We start from the raw sequence: 23,304 nt of genomic DNA on the forward strand, positions 1-23,304 counted from the left end.
TTGTTAAAGCTTGCTCGCTTTTGGTGTCATGTTCTGTCCGAGTTTTTCCTGTGGCTTTATTTTGTGGAGGTTGACTTATTTTGCTTTTGGGTTTGTTTTGTTTTTCCCTGGTGTCTATCAATATTGTAATTTGCTGTTACCTGTCATGAGCGTGTTCCAGCTCTAGTGTTGCTCTAGTGTTTCATGTTTTGCCCTGCTTCTGCGAGTAATAAATCGTTTTATTGAGCGGGTTTATTGATGTTTAAATGCTCCGGAAAATAGCCTGTGTAGTAATGTGTGCATGCACTTCTGAGGGGGCCGAATCACTGAAGGCCAAAGTGAAAGTCACGGACTGCTATTGGTGTTTTCCCTAATACAGTGGGCCCCCGGGTTACGAACTTAATCCGTTCAGCGGCTACGCTCGTAACTCGAACTGCTCGTATGACGGGCAATCCAAACCTATGTTAATTCATGAATGCGTGCAACCCAAACCTATGTTAATTCGTGAATGCGTGCAACGCGTGCAAAAACCTTAGGTAAAAACATCACGACTTTATACACATATTGAAAATGAGTAACATAATCTACTGTGCAGTTAAATTAAACAACATATACAAAGGAAAAACGATATTTACCTTTGGAGCGACGTGACTTGAGCTGGGTGGAGGCGGAGGGGAGCAGAGACCAACCCGCAAAGTTAACACAGCTACGTTGATATGCTATTGCTCTTACAATGTCACAGTCACTGTTTCAGTCACGGTGTCAGTCACGGAGATGCTAAAACATATCATCCTCTTACTTCTTCCTTTACCGCTACTAGCAATTTTAGAAGCTATGTCTAACAGAAAAAGTTTGCAAAGTTCACAACATTCCTTCCTTCCGTTTTTCACTCATTTTCTCTCCTTCCTTCCATCCCGACCAGCTGTGCCATCAAGCTAGATAAAGGCGTTCGGCCAATAGCATATCGGCATTTCTGTGATTGACGTGACGCCGGCCAATAGCATCTCCGTGAGTGAGACCGGGTGACCTTAATCGACCAATAGCATATTGGCATCTCCATGACTGACTCCGTGACTGACACCGTGACTGAGACAGTGACTGTGACGTTGTAAGAGCAATAGCGTTCACGTTACTGTCACAAGTGTCAACTGCTGATTTTGTTGACGCAACTAAGCGAAAATATATTTGCATACACAATGGCCGGCATGTCCGATTGTTCGTAAGTCGAAAGGTTTGCTCGTAAGTGGGGGACAAAAATCTCCGTGGTCCACGCTCGTAAGTCGAATTGTTCGTAAAACAGGGTGTTCGTAAACCGGGGGCCGACTATACAGTATTTGATTATTATTTGCTTGATTATGGTATGTAGTCCGCTTGGCAAGTGAAGAGAATAATAATTGCACTGCGTGGTATAGTACTATAAATGGAGCAATAGAATCTCAGAATCTTTGAATATGCATACATTAAGAATGGAATAAGATACAAATACTATGAAACAAGATGTCTCATGAGATTAAGCCTGTGAGAAGAATACCTGACTTTTGCAAGAATTGTAATACAAAATAATTGAGCTAAATATTCTGCTTTTAAAAATGTTTTCTTTTTACTGATCGGACGGCAAGAAAATTAATGATCTACTTTTCAAATGTGAGCCAGGCTTACCTATCAGCTACAGCTGAGTTCTTTCCTAATTAGGCATGGGATGAAAACTGGATTGGCCAAACGTAACATTTTTTATATGAATCTCTGGCTTATGTTTTTTTCAGCTTACAACGTGATTTGTTATGTTTTTTTGTCCCCTCTTCATGGTATTTTTATCGCTTTATGACAAAAACAACTGTCATGACCCTAGGAGTTGGCTGTATTTGTGTTGTTTGTTTCCATCCTCAGGCGTTTTTAAGTAATTGCTCTTATTTTCTGGTCCTGTCAAACTGCCTGCGCTGCAACGCGTCACTCTGATGCTGGTCTGGTATTGGTCTGCGACACGACTCCCTAAGATACTGGTCTGTTATTGGTCGGTGTCACTGTCAAAATGGCGGCATGCTGCGGAGTGGATCGGGTCTGAGTGCTTAAAATAACTATTTATTGTGCATTTTACTGCTTAATTCAAATTTGAATGGGTGAGCCATGGGTCCAAAGATTGCTAGTGATGTTAAAGAGAGAAGAAGATGATTTATATGGAAACGAAGCTGGAGATAATAAAAAAACTAGGGTTTTACATGCATTAGCATATGCTTGTATATTCTATATAAGTAGCACTTGATATACTATTTTGATACCATTTTTTTTAATATGTATATAAAATGTTTATGTTTTTACCTGGAGTTTTACCCTCATTGGCTAATTAACATAGGTCTGGATTGCCTGCCATACGGCGCCGTATAAATTTACAGTGTACCCCGATTCACGAGATGTATCCGTTCCGCGGTTGGGATTGTAACGCAAATTTCCAATATGTCAGGCAATCCAAACCTATATTAATTAGCTAATGAGTGTAAAACTCCAGGTAAAAACATGAACATTTTATATACATATTAAAAAAATTGTATCAAACTAGTATATGAAGTGCTACTTATATAGACTATACAAGCATACAATTAAATAACATCATCAATAAAAAATATGTAACGGATTTACAGTGATCCCCCTACTTCGCGGTTAATGTTAACATTGTTATGTTAACATTGTTAACATTATTGTATATTCATTGAATATCTAATATTACTTAGTTTGTTGAGAATTTGTTCTCAGGACTGGTTATCTGCACTAAGACTCCGGTGAAAGAGTACGCAAGTCATCACATTGAACTTCACATTTATTTTGGCTCATGTATGGTGTATCATGTAGTATCTTTTGGATAATAAATCAACAACAATGTTAAAGTCAGTCAACTAACATATAAACACTTGCCGAACTTTAATCTATGAATTTACTGTATTTTTAGCCGACATTAGCGGGTTAGCAACAACTAACAACAACTACTAACTATAAAGTGCAACCTCTACACAAATGAACACATTAACAGAATAAACACTCATCGCTCACTAAACATAGGCAGTAGCGTGCGTTATCAACATAAATGATAATAAACTATAACTATGAGTTTACATTGTCATTCACTACGTCACCGTAACGAGCCGAATGACACACAGAGAACGTAAAACAGGAAACGGAAATGCAACACGACAAATTAAAAGAATTGTGACACCCTGGGGTTAGTGTTGTCACATATATACTGTATTTATAAAGTCTAATTTTGAAATAGTTATACATGTCATAGTTGTTATTCGGACTGCTTCTATATTTATGTTGTTGTGATTTACGTTGTATTATTTTGGAGAAAAGAGAAGACCGGAAGTAGCGCTGAATGGTTCCGGGTCAGGGGGGGACGGAAAAGAGCGCGACTTTGCTGCCGCCTCTCAGACGGAATCTGGAAAGAAAGCAGTTAACATTGTTGTTCTTTCTCCGTCACTCCTGCCTTAACAGGTCAGTAAATGGACGATAAATAATGACCGCTTTTATTTTATTACGCAGTGATATGTTATTTCTGTCGAGTATTGTAGCGGTGAACCAACTTTTTTTTTGTTTATTGGCACTTAATTGAATATTCGTTTCCCGTCGTACTAGCGTCGTCATCTGCGATGTCCATTTTGTTTCGTGAGGCCTCCTTCGAGGCGCGCCGATAAACTAAATGTAAGGTGTTCTTTTCTGTTGGTGTTGCAACATACCAAAAGTGTTCTTTTTCATTTCTGCCCACTGTACTAAACACAGAGAATACTGTAGATGGTGTAAAATACCAAATTAGAAGACAGTAGATGTCATTCATGTGTACTTTTGTAAAAAGAATATTTAGATAATATGTAAATGTAATGTTATTGCTGAATATTGTGAAAGAAGTAATTTGTAAAGGGAAATGGTCAGTGATTGATATGAAGACAGAGTTACCAAAAGGAGGACTGATGTAAATGAAAAGACAGAAATGTTTATAAGTAAAGTTTTGTGTATGTGTTGCGGTTAATAAACTCTGAGACGGAATCTGGAAAGGAAGCAGTTAACATTGTTGTTCTTTCTCCGTCACTCCTGCCTTAACAGGTAAATAAATAAATTAATTGTTGCTGTGGCCCACCCTGCTGGACCAGTAACAGAATGCATTTCAAAACAAGATACAAAATGTCACGAACTCTAACGTTTGAAGAATTCTTAACATAGTTATTAGCTAATATTACTTAGTTATTTGATGAATACAGTAAATGATGTACTTTTTTGCTTTTTTCAATTTTTTTCCATTTTTGCGCATTTTTCAATTTTTTTTAAATTTGAAATATTTTTAATTTTTCCTGGAAAAACCCACGAAGTACTGAGACCGTGATATCTGAGACCGCGAAATAACAGGGATCACTGTATTTACCTTTAAGTGACGTGATGGCCAGATTCCATTGTGAGGGCAGCCTAGTCTAGCTTAGCCTTCTCCGTACTTCTTGATTATCTCCAGCTTCGTTTCCATATGACCCATCTTCTTACTTCTGTCTTTAACATCACTAGCAATTTTGGGAACCATGGCTAACCAACTCAAGTTTGAATTAAGCACTAAAATGCACTATAAATATGTTTTTATAAGTACTCATATGCGAACACGGCTTTAACGTTCCGCCATTTTGGGAACCGTGACGCCAACCAATAGCAGACCAGCACCTTAGCGCTTCTGTCAGGCCAACCAATAGCAGACGAGCATTCTAGTGACATAAGCGGTGACACGTGGTTGATGTATGAGCGTGGAGAAACTCGCAGTCACGTACGCGCACTGTTGGCCATGTTTGAGGAGGAGTTTTTGTCGTAACATGATAAAAATAGCATAAAGAGCCGACAAAAAAAAACGCCGCGGTCGACATCATAAGGTGAAAAAACACAAGCCAGGGGCTTCGTAAGCCGGGGGTCACTGTCTTTTTTTTTTTTTCCTCAGCGTGTATTATATATTTTTGACCCACTATTGCGATATGGAGTACAAAGAAGTTAGGAATAAACAAAAGTTAGGGAAATTTAAACGACAAACATGAGTGTGGGGCCACACACTCTTAAGTCCTCATAACAAAAAAAAAAAAATTGTGTTGGGTCTGCAAATCAAGTTAATTAATCGCGTTGGGCCGTGTCGGCCATGTCAGTTTGAACTGGATTTTTTTAGGCATAAACTATAGTTTATGCAGTCAGCACATGATTTGATCCAAATATAAGGTGCACCGGTTTATAAGCCGCACGTCAGCTTTTAAAAAAAAAATCAGGCTTTTGAGGGTGCGCCTTATAGTGCGGAAAATACGGTATTTAAAACCGTCCAAATCTGCCAAAACCAGGCAGTTTTTTTTCCTTTTGCGTCGTCTGCCTTAACAAGCAACTGAACTGTGCAGCACAAGCCACATATCATCGAGTCTTCCTCAGCTGTAGCAGCCAATCACATTGGGCATTTCCTGTTTTGTGGGCTTTCGTATCAATATAATTTCATTCATTAAATAATTTTTTTTTACTAAATATAATTCTGTGGCTAACTACTGTAGGTAAAGGTGCTAACATTGTATCACGTACTACTTTTCTCTCGTTTTAGAGCCATCTAGACTTTGACTGTGACGACTGTGGGGGAGGTTTTTGGAAAAGAGTTGCTAGTAAACTATGAGTTAGTAGTGAGCGAGCAAGTGAGCAAGAGACAGAGAGAGAGAGAGAGAGAGAGTGTGTATGTGAGTGAGATAGAGCAATTTATTGTGAGCGTGAGCATGCGTGAGTGTGTGGGAATAGGGTGTAAAGTGACAGAATCCACACTGATCTGGTAATTGATAGTAGTTTAATGGTTAATTTGAAATAAACAACCATCATGGTAGTTTATATCAAGTCTTTTTTTTTTAAATATTGTTGTAATTATATAGTAAGTGCCCATATGTCAATTTAAATTGGATGTGTTCAAAAAGTATTCATGTACAGTCGGCCCCCGGCTTACGAGCACCCTGATTTACGAACAATTCGCCTTACGAGCGTGGATCAGGGAGATTTTTGTCCTCCGCTTACGAACAAACCTCTCGCCTTACGAGCAATTCGACATGCCGGCCTTTCAGTATGTAGAAGTGTTCTCGTTTAATTGCGTCGATAAAATCAACAGTAGCGACATCATCAATCATCAGTAGATACTTGTGGCAGTAACGTGAACGCTATTGGTCTTACAACGTCACACTGACTGTCTCACTCACGGTGTCTAAATATATTACCATTTAAGTGTAGTGTTTGTACAGCTAAAGGGAAAAACAGCTGACATGAAATTAAATGTGCCGATTGCAGGACAAAGAATTGTCATTGGTTTAAATGTGTGTGTTTTTTAAAATTAATTGTCAATACATTCAAACCGTTTTAAAAAAAAAGTGCGAATAATTATCAGTCAGTCACGGAGATGCGAATATGCTATTGGTCGATTAAGGTCACCCGGTCTCACTCACGGAGATGCTATTGGCCGGCGTCACACGTCAATCACAGAAATGCCGATATGCTATTGGCCGAACGGAAGGAGAGAAAATTAGTGAAAAACGGAATGTTGTGAAGACTTTGCAAACTTTATCTGTTAGACATAGCTTCTAAAATTACTAGCAGCGGTAAAGAAAGAAATAAGAGGATGATGTTTTAGTATCTGCGTGATTTGCACCCTGACTGAAAGAGTTACTGTAACACTGTAAGACCAATAGCATATCTATCGCCGTGTTAACTTCGAGCGTTGGGCTCTGCCCCCCTCAGCTTACATCCAGCTCAAGTCTCGTCGTTTCAAAGGTAAAAGCTATTTATCCATTGTATGAATTATATAATGCAAGTGTACAGCAGATTATGTCACTCAATTTTAATATATGTATACAGTGTGTCGTTTTTACCTAAGGCTTCGGCGCGCGTTGCACGCATTCACGAATTAACATGGGTTTGGATTGCCCGCTATACGAGCAATTCGAGATACGAGCGTAGCCGCTGAACGGATTAAGTTCGTAACCCGGGGGCCCACTGTACATGTTTATGTTTAATATATGGTCATGTTTTGATTTTATTTACATATTTATTTTAATATAGCATGGTAAATTGTTATTGGAACAAATGATGTATTATATATTTTGATTTAAAACTTTTGATTAAAACTTTTTATAATGTAGAAAACTGGCTATTTAGCAAAAAAAATGTAATTGTAAGAGTTGTCATTTCAACACAGTTGATACCGCGATACTGTGATAATTTTGCTCAAGGTTATAATAGCATCAGAATTTGATGTCAGTTAGGTCTGCGATCTAGAAATAACATAATATCCTTCCTGGGTATAGTATTAATGACATTTTTTTTAAACCCATATATTGATAGAGGGCAAGGGCATTGGATAATAAGTCAGTCATGGGTGGGTATAGCATTGAAACAATAAGCACTTCCACTCCACAAACCAGCTCATGTGCCAATATGTCTGACCTGAAGGGTTGGACGGAATGTTCAGCAGAGTCTTGAGCAGCTTCATGTCTTTGATGTTGTGGATATAAATTGATTCCTCAAGGCACACAACAAGCCTCTGCATGAGAAAAACAAAAGCATACTCTGTAGTCATTGTGAACATACAAGTGGTTGTTGATGTGTATTGCATAAACTCAACTATTACTCACTGTATTGTGCAATAAGAACATCATACGAAATAAAGCCCATTAGTAATTATGACTGCACAATACACAATACCTGAGTAATCAGTGCTGTGAGAATGATGGAGCAGATGATTCAAAATACCTTCAACCATTCCTTCCCTCACCTGTCATGAATGTTTGATTGATTAATTGCACATTCTTTATTTTGACAGTGCCCGTCGGTTCTGTTTAATGGTGATGGTGAGTAGGACTATAGAAATAAATCCAATCCGGAAAAAAAAAAAAAAGTTTTTGCTCCCATTTTTTGAAAGAACAAGCTAATTTTTTTCCTCCATGCAGAAATGTTCTCTCAAAATATAGTTCACAAATTTGTCTAAATCTGTTGTAGTGAGCACTTAATCCAACCCAACTCACGGGTGTCTGCACTTTCACACTGGCTTTGTCCGCGCAGTTGAAAATAGCTTGAAGTGCGCTTATGATGCAGGAGCAATTTGTCCCTGCCCTACACCTCCCTGTATTGCCTGTGCAAGAAAATAAACGTTGACCGAATCCACGTCTTTTAGTTTCATTTTGGTTCTGGAGTTGAGGAGGCAGAGCTTTTATGGCGTTATATTTGTGCCACAATTACGCACGCGCGGAAAAAAAATGAGCGGAGAAAATCAAACTGAGCGAGCGAAAACAGATTTTGAGAGCAAGAAAAAAACTATTGAACGCGTAATGATAAGAGTTTGAGCGCGCACCGATGGAGTTTGAACACAGAAAAAGAAATTGCTCGCTCAAAATTCCTTTTTGCTCGCTCGGGATAGCCCTCTCTCGCTCAACATCTCGCTCTCGCTCGCGATACTCCTCTCTCCCTCGCTCAACATCGCGTTCGCTCAACATCGAGCTCTCGCTCGATCGAGTCGTCCTCTGCGCTCGCTCAGTTCTGCTCACGCATTACGTTTGTGCCACAAAACCAGCCAATCAGAGCTTGTAAAAGCACTTTGATTGACAAGCTTAGTATCCAATGAGATTGCTTGTACGCTATCCGTTGACGCACTCTCGTTTGCCCTGTGTTCACCCGAAAAGGGCAAACTGTACCCTGTGTTCACCCGAAAAGGGCAAACGAGAGTGCGTCAACACGGACTTGGGCTGGAGAATTAATTTTAATATTATTATTATTACTGTATTGTATCATTTGACAGAAATACCTTGTTAGTTTTTGTACTTTAATAATATAAGCCCACCCCTCCCGCCCACGTCGATGTGACGCATTCTCGTTTGCTCGTTCCGGGTGAACACAACAAGCAATCTCATTGGATACCAAGCTGTCAATCAATGTGCTTTTACAAGCTCTGATTGGCTGGTTTTGTGGCACAAATGTAACGCGTGAGCAGAACTGAGCGAGCGCGGAGGACGACTCGATCGAGCGAGAGCTCGATGTTGAGCAAACGCGATGTTGAGCGAGGGAGGGAGGAGTATCGCGAACGAGAGCGAGATGTTGAGCGCAAGAATGCTATTGCGAGCGAGCAAAAAGGAATTTTGAGCGAGAAACTTCTTTTCAAAAACTTTTTTTCTGCGCTCAAAATCTGTTTTCGCTCACTCAGTTTGATTTTCAACGCTCAAATTTTTTTTCCGCGCGTGCGTAATTGTGGCACAAATATAACGCCATGAGCTTTCGGCCAATTAAACAGCAATGTTTTGTTTATTAGCTACAACGTTTCACAGTAGAAAATGCTGGAGAGGTGAAATTGTGTGTTTGGGAGCTTCCAGCCGGACAATCAGTCAGTAGTAAATAATTCACCTGCGGGTGGAGCTATTGTTGAATACATATCAAACATGAATTTGAATGCAGGAAGACCGTGTTAGTGAGAACAGCATACTGATGCCGTTTTGGATTTTAAAGTAAGTAAAATGCCTGTTTTTGGCCCTGTTATTCACGCTGTTGGAATAGACTCGTGTGGAGAACAGGTCATGATGGATGGATACATGTTTTGTGGCAGGCCAGCATTGATCGATGTCATGAAGAGGGCAAGGCAGCCATACGGCATTTGATTTAACTGTACAGTAGATGATGTTACTAATTTTTAATATGTGTATAAAGTCGTGATGTTTTTACCTAAGGTTTTTGCACGCGTTGCACGCATTCACTAATTAACATAGGTTTGGATTGCCCGTCATACGAGCAATTCGAGTTACGAGCATAGCCGCTGAACGGATTAAGTTCGTAACACGGGGGCCCACTGCATTTATATTTTATGTTATTTGATATGGTAATGTTTATTTTGAAGTCTCACCCTGTTTGGCGGTGTATTTTACTGTCATGCATCCTCTTGTGTACACCATTGCCCCCCCCCCTGTGCAGGGATGAGGAATCTAATGGCATTCTAATCTCTCAATATCTCATTGCACATGTTGTGCTATCTCCAATTGTTAGAAAGCCCACATTGTTTATATGTTTGTACTTTCGTTCGATGTGATGTTTGCGTGCGATGTTGTAGATTCCCATGCTGTGAGCATTCCGTGAACGCAACACTAGCCTAAAGTGAATGACCCACCGTAGTTTTCCTTTTTTCCCCGTCCGCGACACCGTTCAGTCCGTGACGTAGCTCGATAAAGTTGCTCAAAACGCACATTCTAGCGCATTTGTGATTGTGTGTATGTGACAAAAGGTGAGTTTATTTCCTTGTAGCGTTCAGTTTGGACATTGGTTGTGTGTTGTGGAGCGGGTGTATGCTTGTGTGTGACGTCATTTACTGCGCTTAGATTGTTGTGTTCGGCGGCATGCTAACTGTGCTAATGGCGTTTCGCTCCTATGAGGAAGCATTTATTTGTGTTTGGCTAGAGCTGAATGCAGTAAGTTTAGAAGTTAAGAATGTTATGCTGCTTGTTAAGTAGTGGATTGAATGGTGTATGTACTGTATGTATGTATGTTAACATTTGTTCTTTGTATTATTGCAGACCACAGTTAATAAATGTGCTAAATGGAGCAACGGTACATGTTCTTTAACTGGAGCATACATATCCATATTTGCCACTCGAAAGGGAACTAGCTGGAGACATCATAGAAAACCCTGAACCCCACGTTTTATGATCCTCTCCGTTTTACCAATATACAAATGTTCCCACACGCACCCTTAAGAACACCTATGTAGGATGTAAATAAACGTGCATTTGTGTGATGACAGTGTTTTATGTGATGCAAGAGTTGAATGGGAAGGAAACAAAGCTACTGGATTACGGTGTCAAATTGTGACTGAAACAGCACACACAAGAGAAAAACTGAGGCATGAACCATATGGTCTCAATTTTTTTTTTGACACCACTACCATCTTACATGTCTGTTGAGCCTAACAGTCAGAATGTTGCTGGGGTAGCTGTAGTTGCAAATCTCTGTGCCCTTCTTGAAGTGGTAGATGTTCATAAGTTGTGGTGTGGTGGTGCTTACGATGACAACCAGACTGCTAGAGAAAAGACGCTCTACAATGTAAACATTAGAAGCCTCTGTTTGGACAAGGAGAAGACATACAAGAAACAATTAGTATAATATAGCCACCCTTACAAAGTACAGTAATACTTAATACACAAGATAATGGCATCCAAAATTTTTTGATGAATACCTCTAAATTTCTTAGATACATCACATAATTCGAGTGAATTACTCAATGACCTGATTTATTTATGTAAGATTACATTCAGGTTTAAGAAAGCATTCCGTCGTAGTTGAGGTAGTAGAAAAACAATCATGACTATTTGTGGCTAAGCTATCAGATCCATTACTTTTTTTTGTCATACTGAACTGTATTATGTCAGGGACATGCAAACAGTATATGCCACAGAATTTGCTGTTCCTTTTGATGTTGTACTTTGTTCTTCTGCTGATGATGAAAGCAATATAAGTTTCTTCCATAGTAGTTTTCTGTGTGTAGGGAAATTATGCAAATGAATGCTTCATTAGAATAGTATCGCATATAAGCCTGAAATCATTCTCAAATTAGAGCATGTTGGGTCGCAGGTGAGTAGTGAGCCTGCTAGAACGGATATGGAGCCGTAAAGGCTAGAGTTAACTGGCACTAGGTGGACTGTTACAACACACATAGTATACTTAGTCTAGCTCACTGCAATCCACACACTGTTTTATTACATAATTCTGAATCCCCTCGTGATAAGGTTTCTGCTGAGGTGGTGCTAAATGGGGAATGCAGTTATGCTTCCTCAATCAGTAGGATTAATGACCTAGGACCTAGTCAGAATATTAATATTTATGTTAGCCGTTAACAACCTGATTCCTCCATTATTACATTGCAATGAGGTTTTATTTACTCAAAATACAAACTGAGACCTAGGCATCATAATCTTATTAATAGTAATACCAATAACTCTATGACTTCAAATAGTTTTGGAAAACTTTCTCGGTTTTAATTCGGCTTTATAAATATTAGGTCACTTTATTCAAAAGCCCTTCTTATAAATGACCTTTCAGAGATCACGATCTTAAAGTGTTTGATCTCTGCAAAACCTGGTTAAAACCAAATGAATTCTTACCGATAAATGACGCCTCTCCCCAAAACTTTGTGGGATCACACGTTGCTCACCTTTGTAAAAAAAAAAAAAAGGGGGGGGGTCGCCCTAATTTCAGAATCTGGTCTCAAACCTAACCATGCACTAATCACACCTTCAAGGCATTTAGGCTCTTGTTATGTGATCCAGCTCCTCGCCACCATTCTCTTTAGTAGATGAATTACAGTAAATAAATCCCCTGAATTTATGGCTGATTTAATAACTCATGCAGATAATAAAAAAAATAAAATAAACACACGGTTCAGGAGGTTTCATTTTCTTGTCACTAGAAAACGAGGGAAATCAAAGATTTTATCACCTAATTGACAACAGTTATTTTTTTTTTTTTTTTTAGACAGTGATGTGTTTGGTCAGTGTTTCCCAACCACTCTGCTCTGGCACATTAGTGTGAGATACAGCTGCAAAAAAAGTGTCTAAATGTCTGAGAATGATTGATTTTCAACTAATCTCATGTCAGAAAGCTCACAGGGAGGGCAACAAATTGCTCCACCATGAGATGGCAAAATGTACAATTCACTTAATGTAAGCTTTATGGTCAATTCTTACAGGCCCAATTTCACACACATTAATTATGGGCTAATTCAATATTCATATGAACTACCTGTCGCAAGCCACTTACTATAGCATTTCAAGCAATAATCGATGCATTTGGCGTAACGGCAATGGCAATATCTTAGATTTAGTGTTAACCCATGGCCAAACAACCTAAAATGTCACAATATTGCCATATTCTAACACTAAGTCTGATTATCTTATAACATTCGAAGGCCTGGCTCAGTGTGGTTTTATTGACCACAACCAAGGTTGTAAGAGCTGTAATGGTAACTCATCAACCACTGCTGCACTTTCTGAACTACTGCCTTTGGCAACAGCTTCTTTTTCCGTCGTTTTTGGTTCAATTGAGAAGCTCACAAACGATTTCAAAATGGTTCTTATATATTTCCTAAACTCCATAACACCGATAAGATTTAAACTCATCCGAAGTGGTACAGGCCGTGGTTTGCAGATGAAATGCGGACGCTTATACTATTAAGTAGAAAGCTTCAGCGTAAATGGTGAACAACCAAACTCGAGGTTTTCCGTCAGGCCTGGTGCGATAGCATGGTGAAATATAAAGAGCAAACATTTTTTTTTTCCAAAATGATTGGTCTTAATAAATACAACCCGAAATATTTATTTGACATGGTAGCAAAGAAACGTAACAGCAGCAGATTAATCATAGCTCCCTCCTTTCAGCACATGAGTTCATGCAATTTTGTACATAGCGGATTCAGCTAATAAGGGATGGAATAAAAGGCGCGGCACCACTTACCCTCTGTGATTGCTGATGCTAGTTTGGATATTCAGGTTACTGAAAGTCTGGTAACCATGTCCCAATTTGTTTTGATATCCCTGGAGTGTCTTACATACTTGGTTAAAGCAGCAAAGACAACTTGCTCGACCTGCTTCCAGGCAAACTTATTAAAAGACTTATTTCCGATCTTAGGATCATCTGGCTTGAATATTATCAATTTGTCACTGTCCTCTGGCATTGTACCGGAAGCTTTTAAGACTGTGTTACAATAATTGTAGATATAGTGAATATACATTTACTACACATCATTAATGCTTGCAATGAAGAAATGCTTTGCTGTGTGAATGATTGTAGTTTGGATTATAATTATTTTAGTGACTATGAATTTACTATAAAATATAAACTGCCGTGGTATGTTGGTGGTATGCTGTTTGAATGAGTGCACTGCTTGTGGGGAAAAAAACCTGCCTTGGTATTGTTTTGTCTCAAGTAGAAGGAAGGCCGCTCAAACCTGCCTGATGAAGCGCTCCTGCAGCTGTGACTCTTATCGATGACTCTTATCATGCTACGCATAATATTTTATCAGAATGACTTGCTACGTATTTTATCATACATACATTTTATCACACATGCATTTGTTTCTCATCCACATGCTCACACATAGAAGGACAAGTACACAAGGTTCCGGCCATAGAGTTGCATTTTTTTCTGCCCCTTTAGGGCCGGCACATTCATGTACAGTAGTTAGGGATCTCTGTATCAAATAAAAGTGAGAGGGGTCGGAGAGACTGGCAGAGCGCAGTAGAATTGTCTTTGGCCAGTTCCTCTTCGCTCCCCTCATGCATGAGTTGGGAAGAATACCTTGTCTCCTTTTTTGTGTACAGTTTCTTACAAATGTCTGTCAAATGAACCTGACAGACTGCCATCATTCAACCACAACTTAAGAAACCTCACCTTGACCCTGAAAATCTTTCTAATTACAGACAAGTGTCACTACTTTCGTTTCATGTGAAAAATCTTGAGAAAGTTATAGCACAACAGCTTAGCAATTACATAGTCGATAACAGTAGATTTGAACTCCTTCAGTAAGGATTTGGGACCGACCACTCAACTGAGATAGCCTTGTAAAAGTGACGAATCTCTTAGCCATGGATTCCAACATCTCATCAATGTTATTATTGCTTGACCTGAGTGCCGCATTTGACACTACTGATCATCATATTCTTATAGAACGTTTTGAATCATGTGTAGGTATCTCGGGATCAGCACTTTCTTGGTTCAGGTCTTACAAAATACATCTCAGGAAGGACGCATAGTGTCTCTCATGGCAATGCAATCTCTGAATCTTTCATGTGGTGTCCTGCAGGGGTCAGTACTTGGTCCTTTACTGTTTATCATCTATCAAGGGTGTCAAACTCATTTTTATCATGGACCACATTGTAGTTATAGTTTCTGCCAGAGGGGCGGAATACATCTAAAAATAGTCTATAAAAGCATCCTTAACAGTCATTGCTTAAATTTTAACGTACCCCCGAATTTCTCTAAAATCCTGAAAATTTAGGACTTAAAAATAGAAAAAAGTGTCTAATAAATGCCGTGTTTCGCCTGTTTACATCCCTACCTATTTTTGAAATCAGAGGCCGATAAAAACTGTTCAAAAGACAGATTTGGAACAGAAACGTTTTTTTTTTTAAGATAACCTGCAAGTTTAGCTAGAAACTTGTAATCAAATCAACATTTGTCAGGCCTCATAAAATGATGTGGCGGGCTGGTTCTGGCCCCCGGGCCTTGAGTTTGACACCTGTGATCTACATGATCCCTCTTGGCGATATTATACATAAACATGCTACTGTATTAGTTTTCATTGCTATGCTGATGATACCCAACTATACATGCCTTTAGAAATAACAGATCCGCGCAAGTGCTGTAACTTGGAGGGCTGCCTTGCCGAGATTAAACAATGGATGTCTTCCAATTTTCTGCTTCTCAACCCCAGTAAAACAGAGATGTTAATTATTGGCCCTGCTTATCATCAGCACTTGTTTAAGATTGCCACTTTGAACCTGGATAATTGTACTATTGCCCAAAGTGGAGTTGCAAAAAACCTCGGCGTGATATTTGACTCAACTCTCTTTTCAAACACATATTAAGAACACGACGAGAACGGCGTTTTATCATCTTCGCAATATCACTAAAATTCGCCCTATTCTGTCTCCTAGCGATGCTGAAACATGCATTTGTCACGTCATGCCTTGACGATTGTAACGTTTTGTTTTCTGGGCTATGTCTTGTGTCAACAGTCTGCAGTCTGTACAAAATGCAGCAGCGAGACCTTGACGACTCTTGACGAGGATAAGAAAGTTTGATCATATTACTCCGAGAATAGCTGACCTGCATTGGCTTCCAATACACCTGAGATGTGAGTTTAAGGTGATGTTAATTACTTATAAAATTTTTACGCAGTTTAGCTAATTTCTATCATGTATTTGTCCCGACAACTTCGGTCACAAATGCCAGTTTGTGAATGATCAAGGGCTTTTTCTATTCGCGTGCCAGTACTCTGGAATGCCCTACCTATGGAAGTTCGCACAGCCACCTCAGTAAAAACCTGTAGTTCCCGACTAAAAACACATTTACACACGCAAGCATTTAGTTAATGGGTCTGTCTAATTGCAGCTTTCTTCTTCTTCCTCCCCTCTTCCGGCTCGGAGAGGGGGGCTAGATGGTGAGAGATGATTTGAGATGATCAGGCCCTGCGCTGACTGACCATCATGGGTTATGAGATCAACCACCTCCTCTGCGGTGTTTTTTGTTGGGATGGACCACCTGGCCGGACTGTGGGGAGGTTCCTGCCCAATGGCTTCGAGTGCAGGCAAGACAGCTTTGCACTGGACGTTTCGTGCCTAATATTGCACAATGTGTCTATCTGTATCTGTATTTGTATTTGGTACACACAGCATCCACTTCAACCTGTTGAGCCTGGAAGGGGGCTCCTCCCACCTGTGGTCCCTTCTGAAGGTTTTTGATTTTCCCCAAATTGGGGTTATTGAGTTTTTCCTTCCCCTTCAGGGAGCTTTGATCAGAGGATGTTGTTGCGTACTTATGATGAAAAGATGTCTCTGTACGACTTCTTTTTTTACAAAAGAAGTCAAGTTAAGACTTCTTTTCACCAATGAAGCCCTTTGAGACTTCGGTGATTCAGGGCTATACAAATAAACTTGATTTGATTTGATACTAACCACTCTCATGAATGCAGTCCAGTTTATTCACTGTGGTCATAGAAAACAGCTTGTACCCAGTCTTTGTTCCCAAAGCCAATGACCTGAAAAACACACACACAGGTATATAAACAATACTGAAGGGCCCCTATCAACAAAATTCAACGTTTTGGAGCATTTAATCATGTTACAATGTAAATGTGTAAAGAGAGTGTTTTTTTTTTTTTTTTTTGAGTACAGTACCTTGAGTCTTGCTCATTCCTGCACTGTCAACACCACGCCGCCCAAACAGATAAGGGATTACGTACTGGAATCTCTCTATGTCAATGTTTTTCAACATAAAGAAAGTTTAATATATTAAAGGGGCCCTAACATGGAAATTCAGCTTTGTGGAGCTTTTAACCATGTTATAGTGTAAATGTCTCACTCTAAACAGAACCAAAGTTTTATTTTGGTTTTAGTTTTTCTTAGTTATTCGTAGCTTTAGTTATTCTTGCTTGTTCCTGCACACTCAGAGGCGCAAGAATCTCTCTATGTCAGTGTTTTTTTTTAACCACAAATGATCTAAATTCATATTTATTTATTTATTTGAGTTTTTTCGGAATCGATGTGCTTTTGTTGACTGTGAGAGTAGTATGTTTCCCCGCAATCATGTAAAGATTACTCTTTGCTAATAGGTGGAGTCAAGAAAAGGTTTGAGTCAAGAAAAGGGGCGTTAAATGGTGTTTGATTCATGTTAACACTTTTATTAGAATGAGTTGTATGGTTAATATAGGCTACGTAGTTTCAATTTTTTTAATTTTCGTGGTGGTATACCTGTAAATATTTTCAATTAAAAAAAGTGTGCTTTGGATCAAAAAAAGGTTGAAAAACTCTGCTCTATATAACGTCACAGTGAGGAGGAGAGCCCCTGTACCACCAATATCCCCTATCCACAGGTGTGTTTGTGAGATGGAATATTTGTTTGTCTTTGTCTGCCCTGTAATTGACTGGCAAACAGTTCAGGGTATACCTCACCTACTGCCCAAAGATAGCTGGAATGGGCTCCAAGACATTTGCAACTCTTATGAGGATACGCGGCCAACATAATGGATGGCAGGATGGATATTCCTACATTTATGCGTATTTAATGCTCTCGACATAAAAATAGGTGGTGGTGCATTAATTAGCACATCATCCTCACAGTTCAGAGACACAAGTTCAATAATCCACCTCACTCTGGCCATCCTGCGTAGAGTTTGCATGTTCTCCCCGAGCCTGTGTGGGTTCTCTCCAGGCACTCTGGCTTCCTCCCACACTCCAAAAACATGCATGCCAGGTGTATTGGACATACTAAATTGTCCTTAGGTGTGATTGGGCGCTTGAGTGGTTGTGCGTCTCTGGCTGGCAACCATTTGTGGGTGTCCCCTGCCTAACTGCCCCAAGTCAGCTATGATGGGCAACAGCAGGCCTGTGACCCTTGTGAGGATATGCGGCTACAGATAATGGATGGATGGATTTACAATGTAACAAACATCTTACATGTTTTTCTTATCTGTCATTTGTAGTCTGTTGGTACGTGGACCCCTTAAGGCAGGGGTAGGGAACTCCGGTTCCTCGAGAGCCATATCCTGCCTATTTTTGATGTCTTCTTTGCCTATCACACCAGGTTCAAATCATCAGCTCATCAGCAAGCCCTTTGGAAGCATGATAACGATCACGATCATTTCAACCAGGTGTGTCAAAAGTGAGACATCAAAAACAGGCAGGATAGGGCTCTCGAGGAACCGGAGTTCCCTACCCCTGCCTTAAGGTTTTCAGGGGTCCGTCATTTTTGGAAGTCTACCCCAATTGTGATTGTAGGTCCATCGCTCCAAATATTGACGGTGTTTCTTTTTTTGTCACCCCCCCCCAAAAAAAATACATTTGTCATCCTATTTTTAAAAAATTTCTAAAATAAATCACTTCCAAAAAATTAAACCTCCTTCATCCAATGCAAAAAAAAAAAAACCCTAAAGCATTGTAAGATTGGCCCAAGGATAAAAAAGCGTTTGTTTAATTTTGGCCAATTTTTGTACCTAAAAATCATTAATAAACTGAATATTCATCTATAGCTCCAAAATTGTTTAATATAAGGAATCCAAAATCACTGGGCACATTCATGACATGTTCATGATCACACTACAACACTCGTTTTTTAAATAAATTATTTTGATAAATTTTGGGGATTTTTTTTAATTGCTTGTTAATCATTTATACCCTCAAAATGAATCACTGGCTCCCCTTTTTGAGTTGGGGTAAACACTTCTAAATCACTACAACCATCAATGAAGTACTCCCAATTATGCTACACCTGCTGGTTTTCTAATAAATTCCTTTGCCCAATTTTGAGGATTTTTTTAAATGCATATTGACCATAATTTACCAATATATTGATCAATAGCTCTGCTGTTGGTTGAGTTAGGGACTCCAAAATCACCACACACAACAGTGATACCCCTCGCCTTATGCTACATTCTTTGGTTTTCAAATAAATCCCTTTACCTTTTTTTAAGGAATATTTTATCATTATTGATCAATATTTACCCATACAGTATATTGATCAATAGCTCTGCTGTTGGTTGGGTTAGAGACTCCAAAATCACCACACACATCAGTGACATCTTTCCGCTTATGCTACATTCTCTGGTTTTTAAATAAATTCCTTTGCCAATTTTTAAGGATTTTTTTTATCATTATTGATCAATATTTACCCATATATTGATCAATAGCTCTGCTGTTGGTTGGGTTGAGGTCTCCAAAATCACCACACACATCAATGACATTCCTCTCCTTATGCTACATTCTCTGGTTTTCAAATTAATACCTCTAACCCAACCAACAGCAGAGCTGTTGGTCAATATATTGGTAAACATTGGTCAATAGTCAGAAAAAAATCCTTAAAATTAATCAAAGGGGTTCATTAGAAATCCAGAGGATGTAGCATGAAGGAAGGAATGTCACTGATGTGTGCGGTGATTTTGGAGTCTCTAACCCAACAAAAAGCCGAGCTATTGATCAATACATGGGTAATTATTGATCAATACGCATAAAAAATCCTTAAAATTAGGCAGAAGGATTTATTTGAAAACCAGAGAACGGAGCATAAGGGGAGGGGTGTAATTGATGTGTGTGGTAATTTTGGGGTCCCTAACCCAACTAAACCCAGAGCTATTGATCAATATATGTGTAAATATTGATCAATAATCATAAAAAAAATCCTTAAAATTAGGCATAGGGATTTATTTAAAAACCAAAGAATGTAGCATAAGGGGAGGGATGCCACCGATGTGTGTGGTGATTTTGGAGTCCCTAACCCAACCAACAGCAAAGCTATTGATCAATATATGTGTAATTATTGCTCAATAATAATAAAAAAAAATCCTTAAAAATAGGCAGAGGGATTTATTTGAAAAACATAGGAATGCAGCAATAGGGGAGGGAAGCCACCGATGAGTGTGGTGATTTTGGAGTCCCTTACCCAACCAACAGCAAAGCTATTGATCAATATATGTGTAGTTATTGCTCAATCAAAATAAAAAAATCCTTAAAAATAGGCAGAGGGATTTATTTGAAAACTAAGGACTGTAGCATAAGGGGAGGGATGCCACCGATGTGTGTGGTGATTTTGGAGTCCCTAATCCAACCAACAGCAGAGCTATTGATCAATATATTTTTAAATATTGATCAATAATCATAAATAAAATCCTTAAAATTAGGCAGAGGGTATTATTTGAAAACCAGAGAATGTAGCCTAAGGGGAGTTATGCCACTGTTGTGTGTGGTGATTTTGGAGTCTCTAACTCAACCAACAGCAGAGCTATTGATCAATATATTGGTAAATTATGGTCAATATGCATTTAAAAAATCCTTAAAATTAGGCAAAGGAATTTATTAGAAAACCAGCAGTTGTAGCATAATTGGGAGTACTTCATTGATGGTTGTAGTAATTTAGGAGTGTTCACCCCAACTCAAAAAGTGGAGCCACTGATTCATTTTGAGGGTATAAATGATTAACAAGCATTTAAAATAAATCCCCAAAATTTATCAAAATAATTTACTGAAAAAACAAGTGTTGTAGTTTGATCATGAAAATGTCATGAATGTGCCCAGTGATTTTGGACTCCTTATATTAAACAATATTGGAGCTATAGATGAATATTCAGTTTATTAATGATTTTTAAGTACAAACATTGTCCAAAATTAAACAAACACTTTTTTATCCAAAAGCACTGTCCCAATATGATTATGTTAATGTCTTTGATGTGTTCGTTGAATTCATAATCACAAATTGTGGCGTTATTGTTTTTTTCCCCTCCTCATCTAGTAATTTGCAGACGGTCCCTTGCGCACTCGCCCAGCCTCTGCTGCTCATAGAGATCAATTGCGTCTTTTCACCGAAAGAAACGGTTTAAATATTTTACAAATGTCTTTTTTTGACATTGTAGCTGGTAGTCCGTGTTACGAAGGAGCCATAAAGGCAACTTTGGTGTTTCGACGACGTTTTGTCTGAGAGGTATTGATCGCGAAAGTCCGAATCTGCCAATATCTTGCCAACTTTACTTAAGTACATCACTTAAGTGTCACTTTAAATGTTTTTTAAATGCATATTGACCATAAGTATGTGACGTGACTGATCTGTCTGTCAGTTCTCAGTCATTCACCCTGTCGTTCAGCCTCTTCAGCTCGTGTTTCTACCTCACAGATCAGAAAGTCTTAATAAAGGTCTCCACAGTGTTAAAGCACAGACAGCTCTCTGTTCTCCAGGACAGTCACTATAAACAGAGGATCAAAAGCTCCAGAAGAAAAACACAAATACGTCCACAAGTTATCCATTAGCAACATTATGTTACAATAACACTTCACACATGACGCCATCTAGAAAAAAAAAAAAAAAAAATGATGCCCACTCATTTTCTATTTTTTAATTATATGAGCCAGCCTACTGATTTAACTCTATAAGTATTGGTGAGACTGGAATCCTTGTGTTGTATTTGTCATATTTTTTCCTCTTTCATTAGATATTTGCAAGATTACCACAGCACACTATATTATGACATCTTAATTTTAAGTGCTTGTATGTATTGACACTACATCATTTCCTTTTACTGTGTGCTCTTTTAGCTTCAACAGTTGTTTGACAAAGTGAGCCAGAATTCAGCTTTTGTCCCCAGTTTCATATGACCATATTACTGTTTCACATACTGTGTTTTATCTCCCTTAGGTTACAAATCCTGCTACGATGCTACAACAAACTAGTTGAGCCATCTTTTACCCCCACACAGACTTTGAATGGATTTTATGCACACTACGTCCAACCATGAAACTTCCTTTGTTTGTTCCTTGATATGCAATCATGAATCGTGCAACATCAGTGTTCTCTCTACCAGCATCACCCCTGACACAGGGTGGGAGCCCAAATACACCCACACCACCCAAGAAAAGATGCAAGGCAGTTGATGCTCAGTTGTCTGTGCGACATCTTAGAAAGGTAATGCAGCGACTGTAGCCATCAACTGCTCCATGATAGACAAATCCCCATGGATTTAATTTGCTGTTTGTATCAATATGCCTGAAATGAGAAGAAATGTACTATTATTATTATTATTATTATTATTATTATTAGGCTATTATTGTAATCATCTGTAAGAAAACAATCTTTAAAAAATTAAAACGAGAACAAATAAAGACAAGGGAAAAAACTTATTGGTTGTTGAAAGATTTACTTTTTTTGCATTATCTCACTATTGAATTACCTCACACTTTCATATATTTTTTACAAACATTATGTGGCTTTGGTCTTATCAGTCTTTATGAATCCCATTACTGACCAGAGAAAAATAACTAATATTAATTAACTTTATAAAACACATACCAGACTTCATTTGGGGGAGAGACATTGTAGACCCTCCGTTGAATTGCCCTTCATCCTCTCAAGGCTCACCCCACTGGATCTACTGTCCTTAAACGCTCTCGTACCCGCCAACGCTGAACTCTGACTCTTCTACCTCTCAAACTACCAGTGACATAGGTCTCTCCAGAACCCGGGGTTTGTCTGATAATATCAGCAATAAGACGATCCAGATCATCTTTTATAATGTCAGTCAAACTCCCATAATCCACCAGACCCAGTTGTGTCCTGTAGTTGTACAGTGTTTTGATGTTTTCAGACAGCATCTGAGATGTGGTGATCCAGCTAAATCCTAAATCTCGTATGTGAATCAGTTGAGCAGCGAGTATGTTGTACCTTCAAAGAAGAAAAAAAAGATTGCGCTACTATGTTTATAAACATGAGAATAAATTTTCTTAATTATGATAAAAAAAGTTTGTAGATTATTCTTGGCCTGCATTAGCCTCCATCCCCATACACTTGTTTAAATATTAGTTCTCACGTTGGACTGTTAGTTCTGCCAACATCTATCTTAGAAACTTGTAGAATCCATCTAGATGGATGCAAAATGTTCTCTCAGCAATGTTTTGTTGAATTTTATTACTCATAAGCACTGAGTGACGCAATAACAGATATGGTCCTCGATGTGACGTGATATATAGTTAGTGTCATTTGGAGTAGAACCTGTAGCAAAGAAATGTTCCAGTTCAGTAAAGT

At 38.8% G+C, this 23,304-nt stretch overlaps 1 protein-coding gene and 1 long non-coding RNA gene across 3 annotated transcripts in view; one reads left to right on the plus strand and one right to left on the minus strand.

Moving 5' to 3' along the window:
* wipi1 (WD repeat domain, phosphoinositide interacting 1) overlaps positions 1-23,304 on the minus strand; it is a 46,631-nt gene that overhangs the window by 21,681 nt on the left and 1,646 nt on the right. For both annotated transcript variants that reach the window (XM_088437204.1, XM_088437203.1), the window contains exons 2-4: positions 16,701-16,783; positions 10,924-11,090; positions 7,444-7,540 (exon numbers count right to left, since the gene is read on the minus strand). In XM_088437204.1, coding sequence (XP_088293330.1) covers positions 7,444-7,540; positions 10,924-11,090; positions 16,701-16,783 — 347 coding nt within the window. The remainder of the gene's footprint in view (positions 1-7,443; positions 7,541-10,923; positions 11,091-16,700; positions 16,784-23,304) is intronic.
* LOC148410124 (uncharacterized) lies at positions 10,138-22,403 on the plus strand. The gene is made up of 4 exons (XR_015868195.1): positions 10,138-10,258; positions 15,762-15,891; positions 16,138-16,333; positions 21,922-22,403. It is a non-coding gene; the product is annotated as an uncharacterized LOC148410124 (long non-coding RNA).

The sequence above is a fragment of the Hippichthys cyanospilos genome, chromosome 16 (assembly GCF_059441005.1).
Source record: "Hippichthys cyanospilos isolate Australia breed blue-spotted pipefish chromosome 16, RoL_Hcya_1.0, whole genome shotgun sequence".
NCBI classification, from domain to species: Eukaryota; Metazoa; Chordata; class Actinopteri; order Syngnathiformes; family Syngnathidae; genus Hippichthys; species Hippichthys cyanospilos.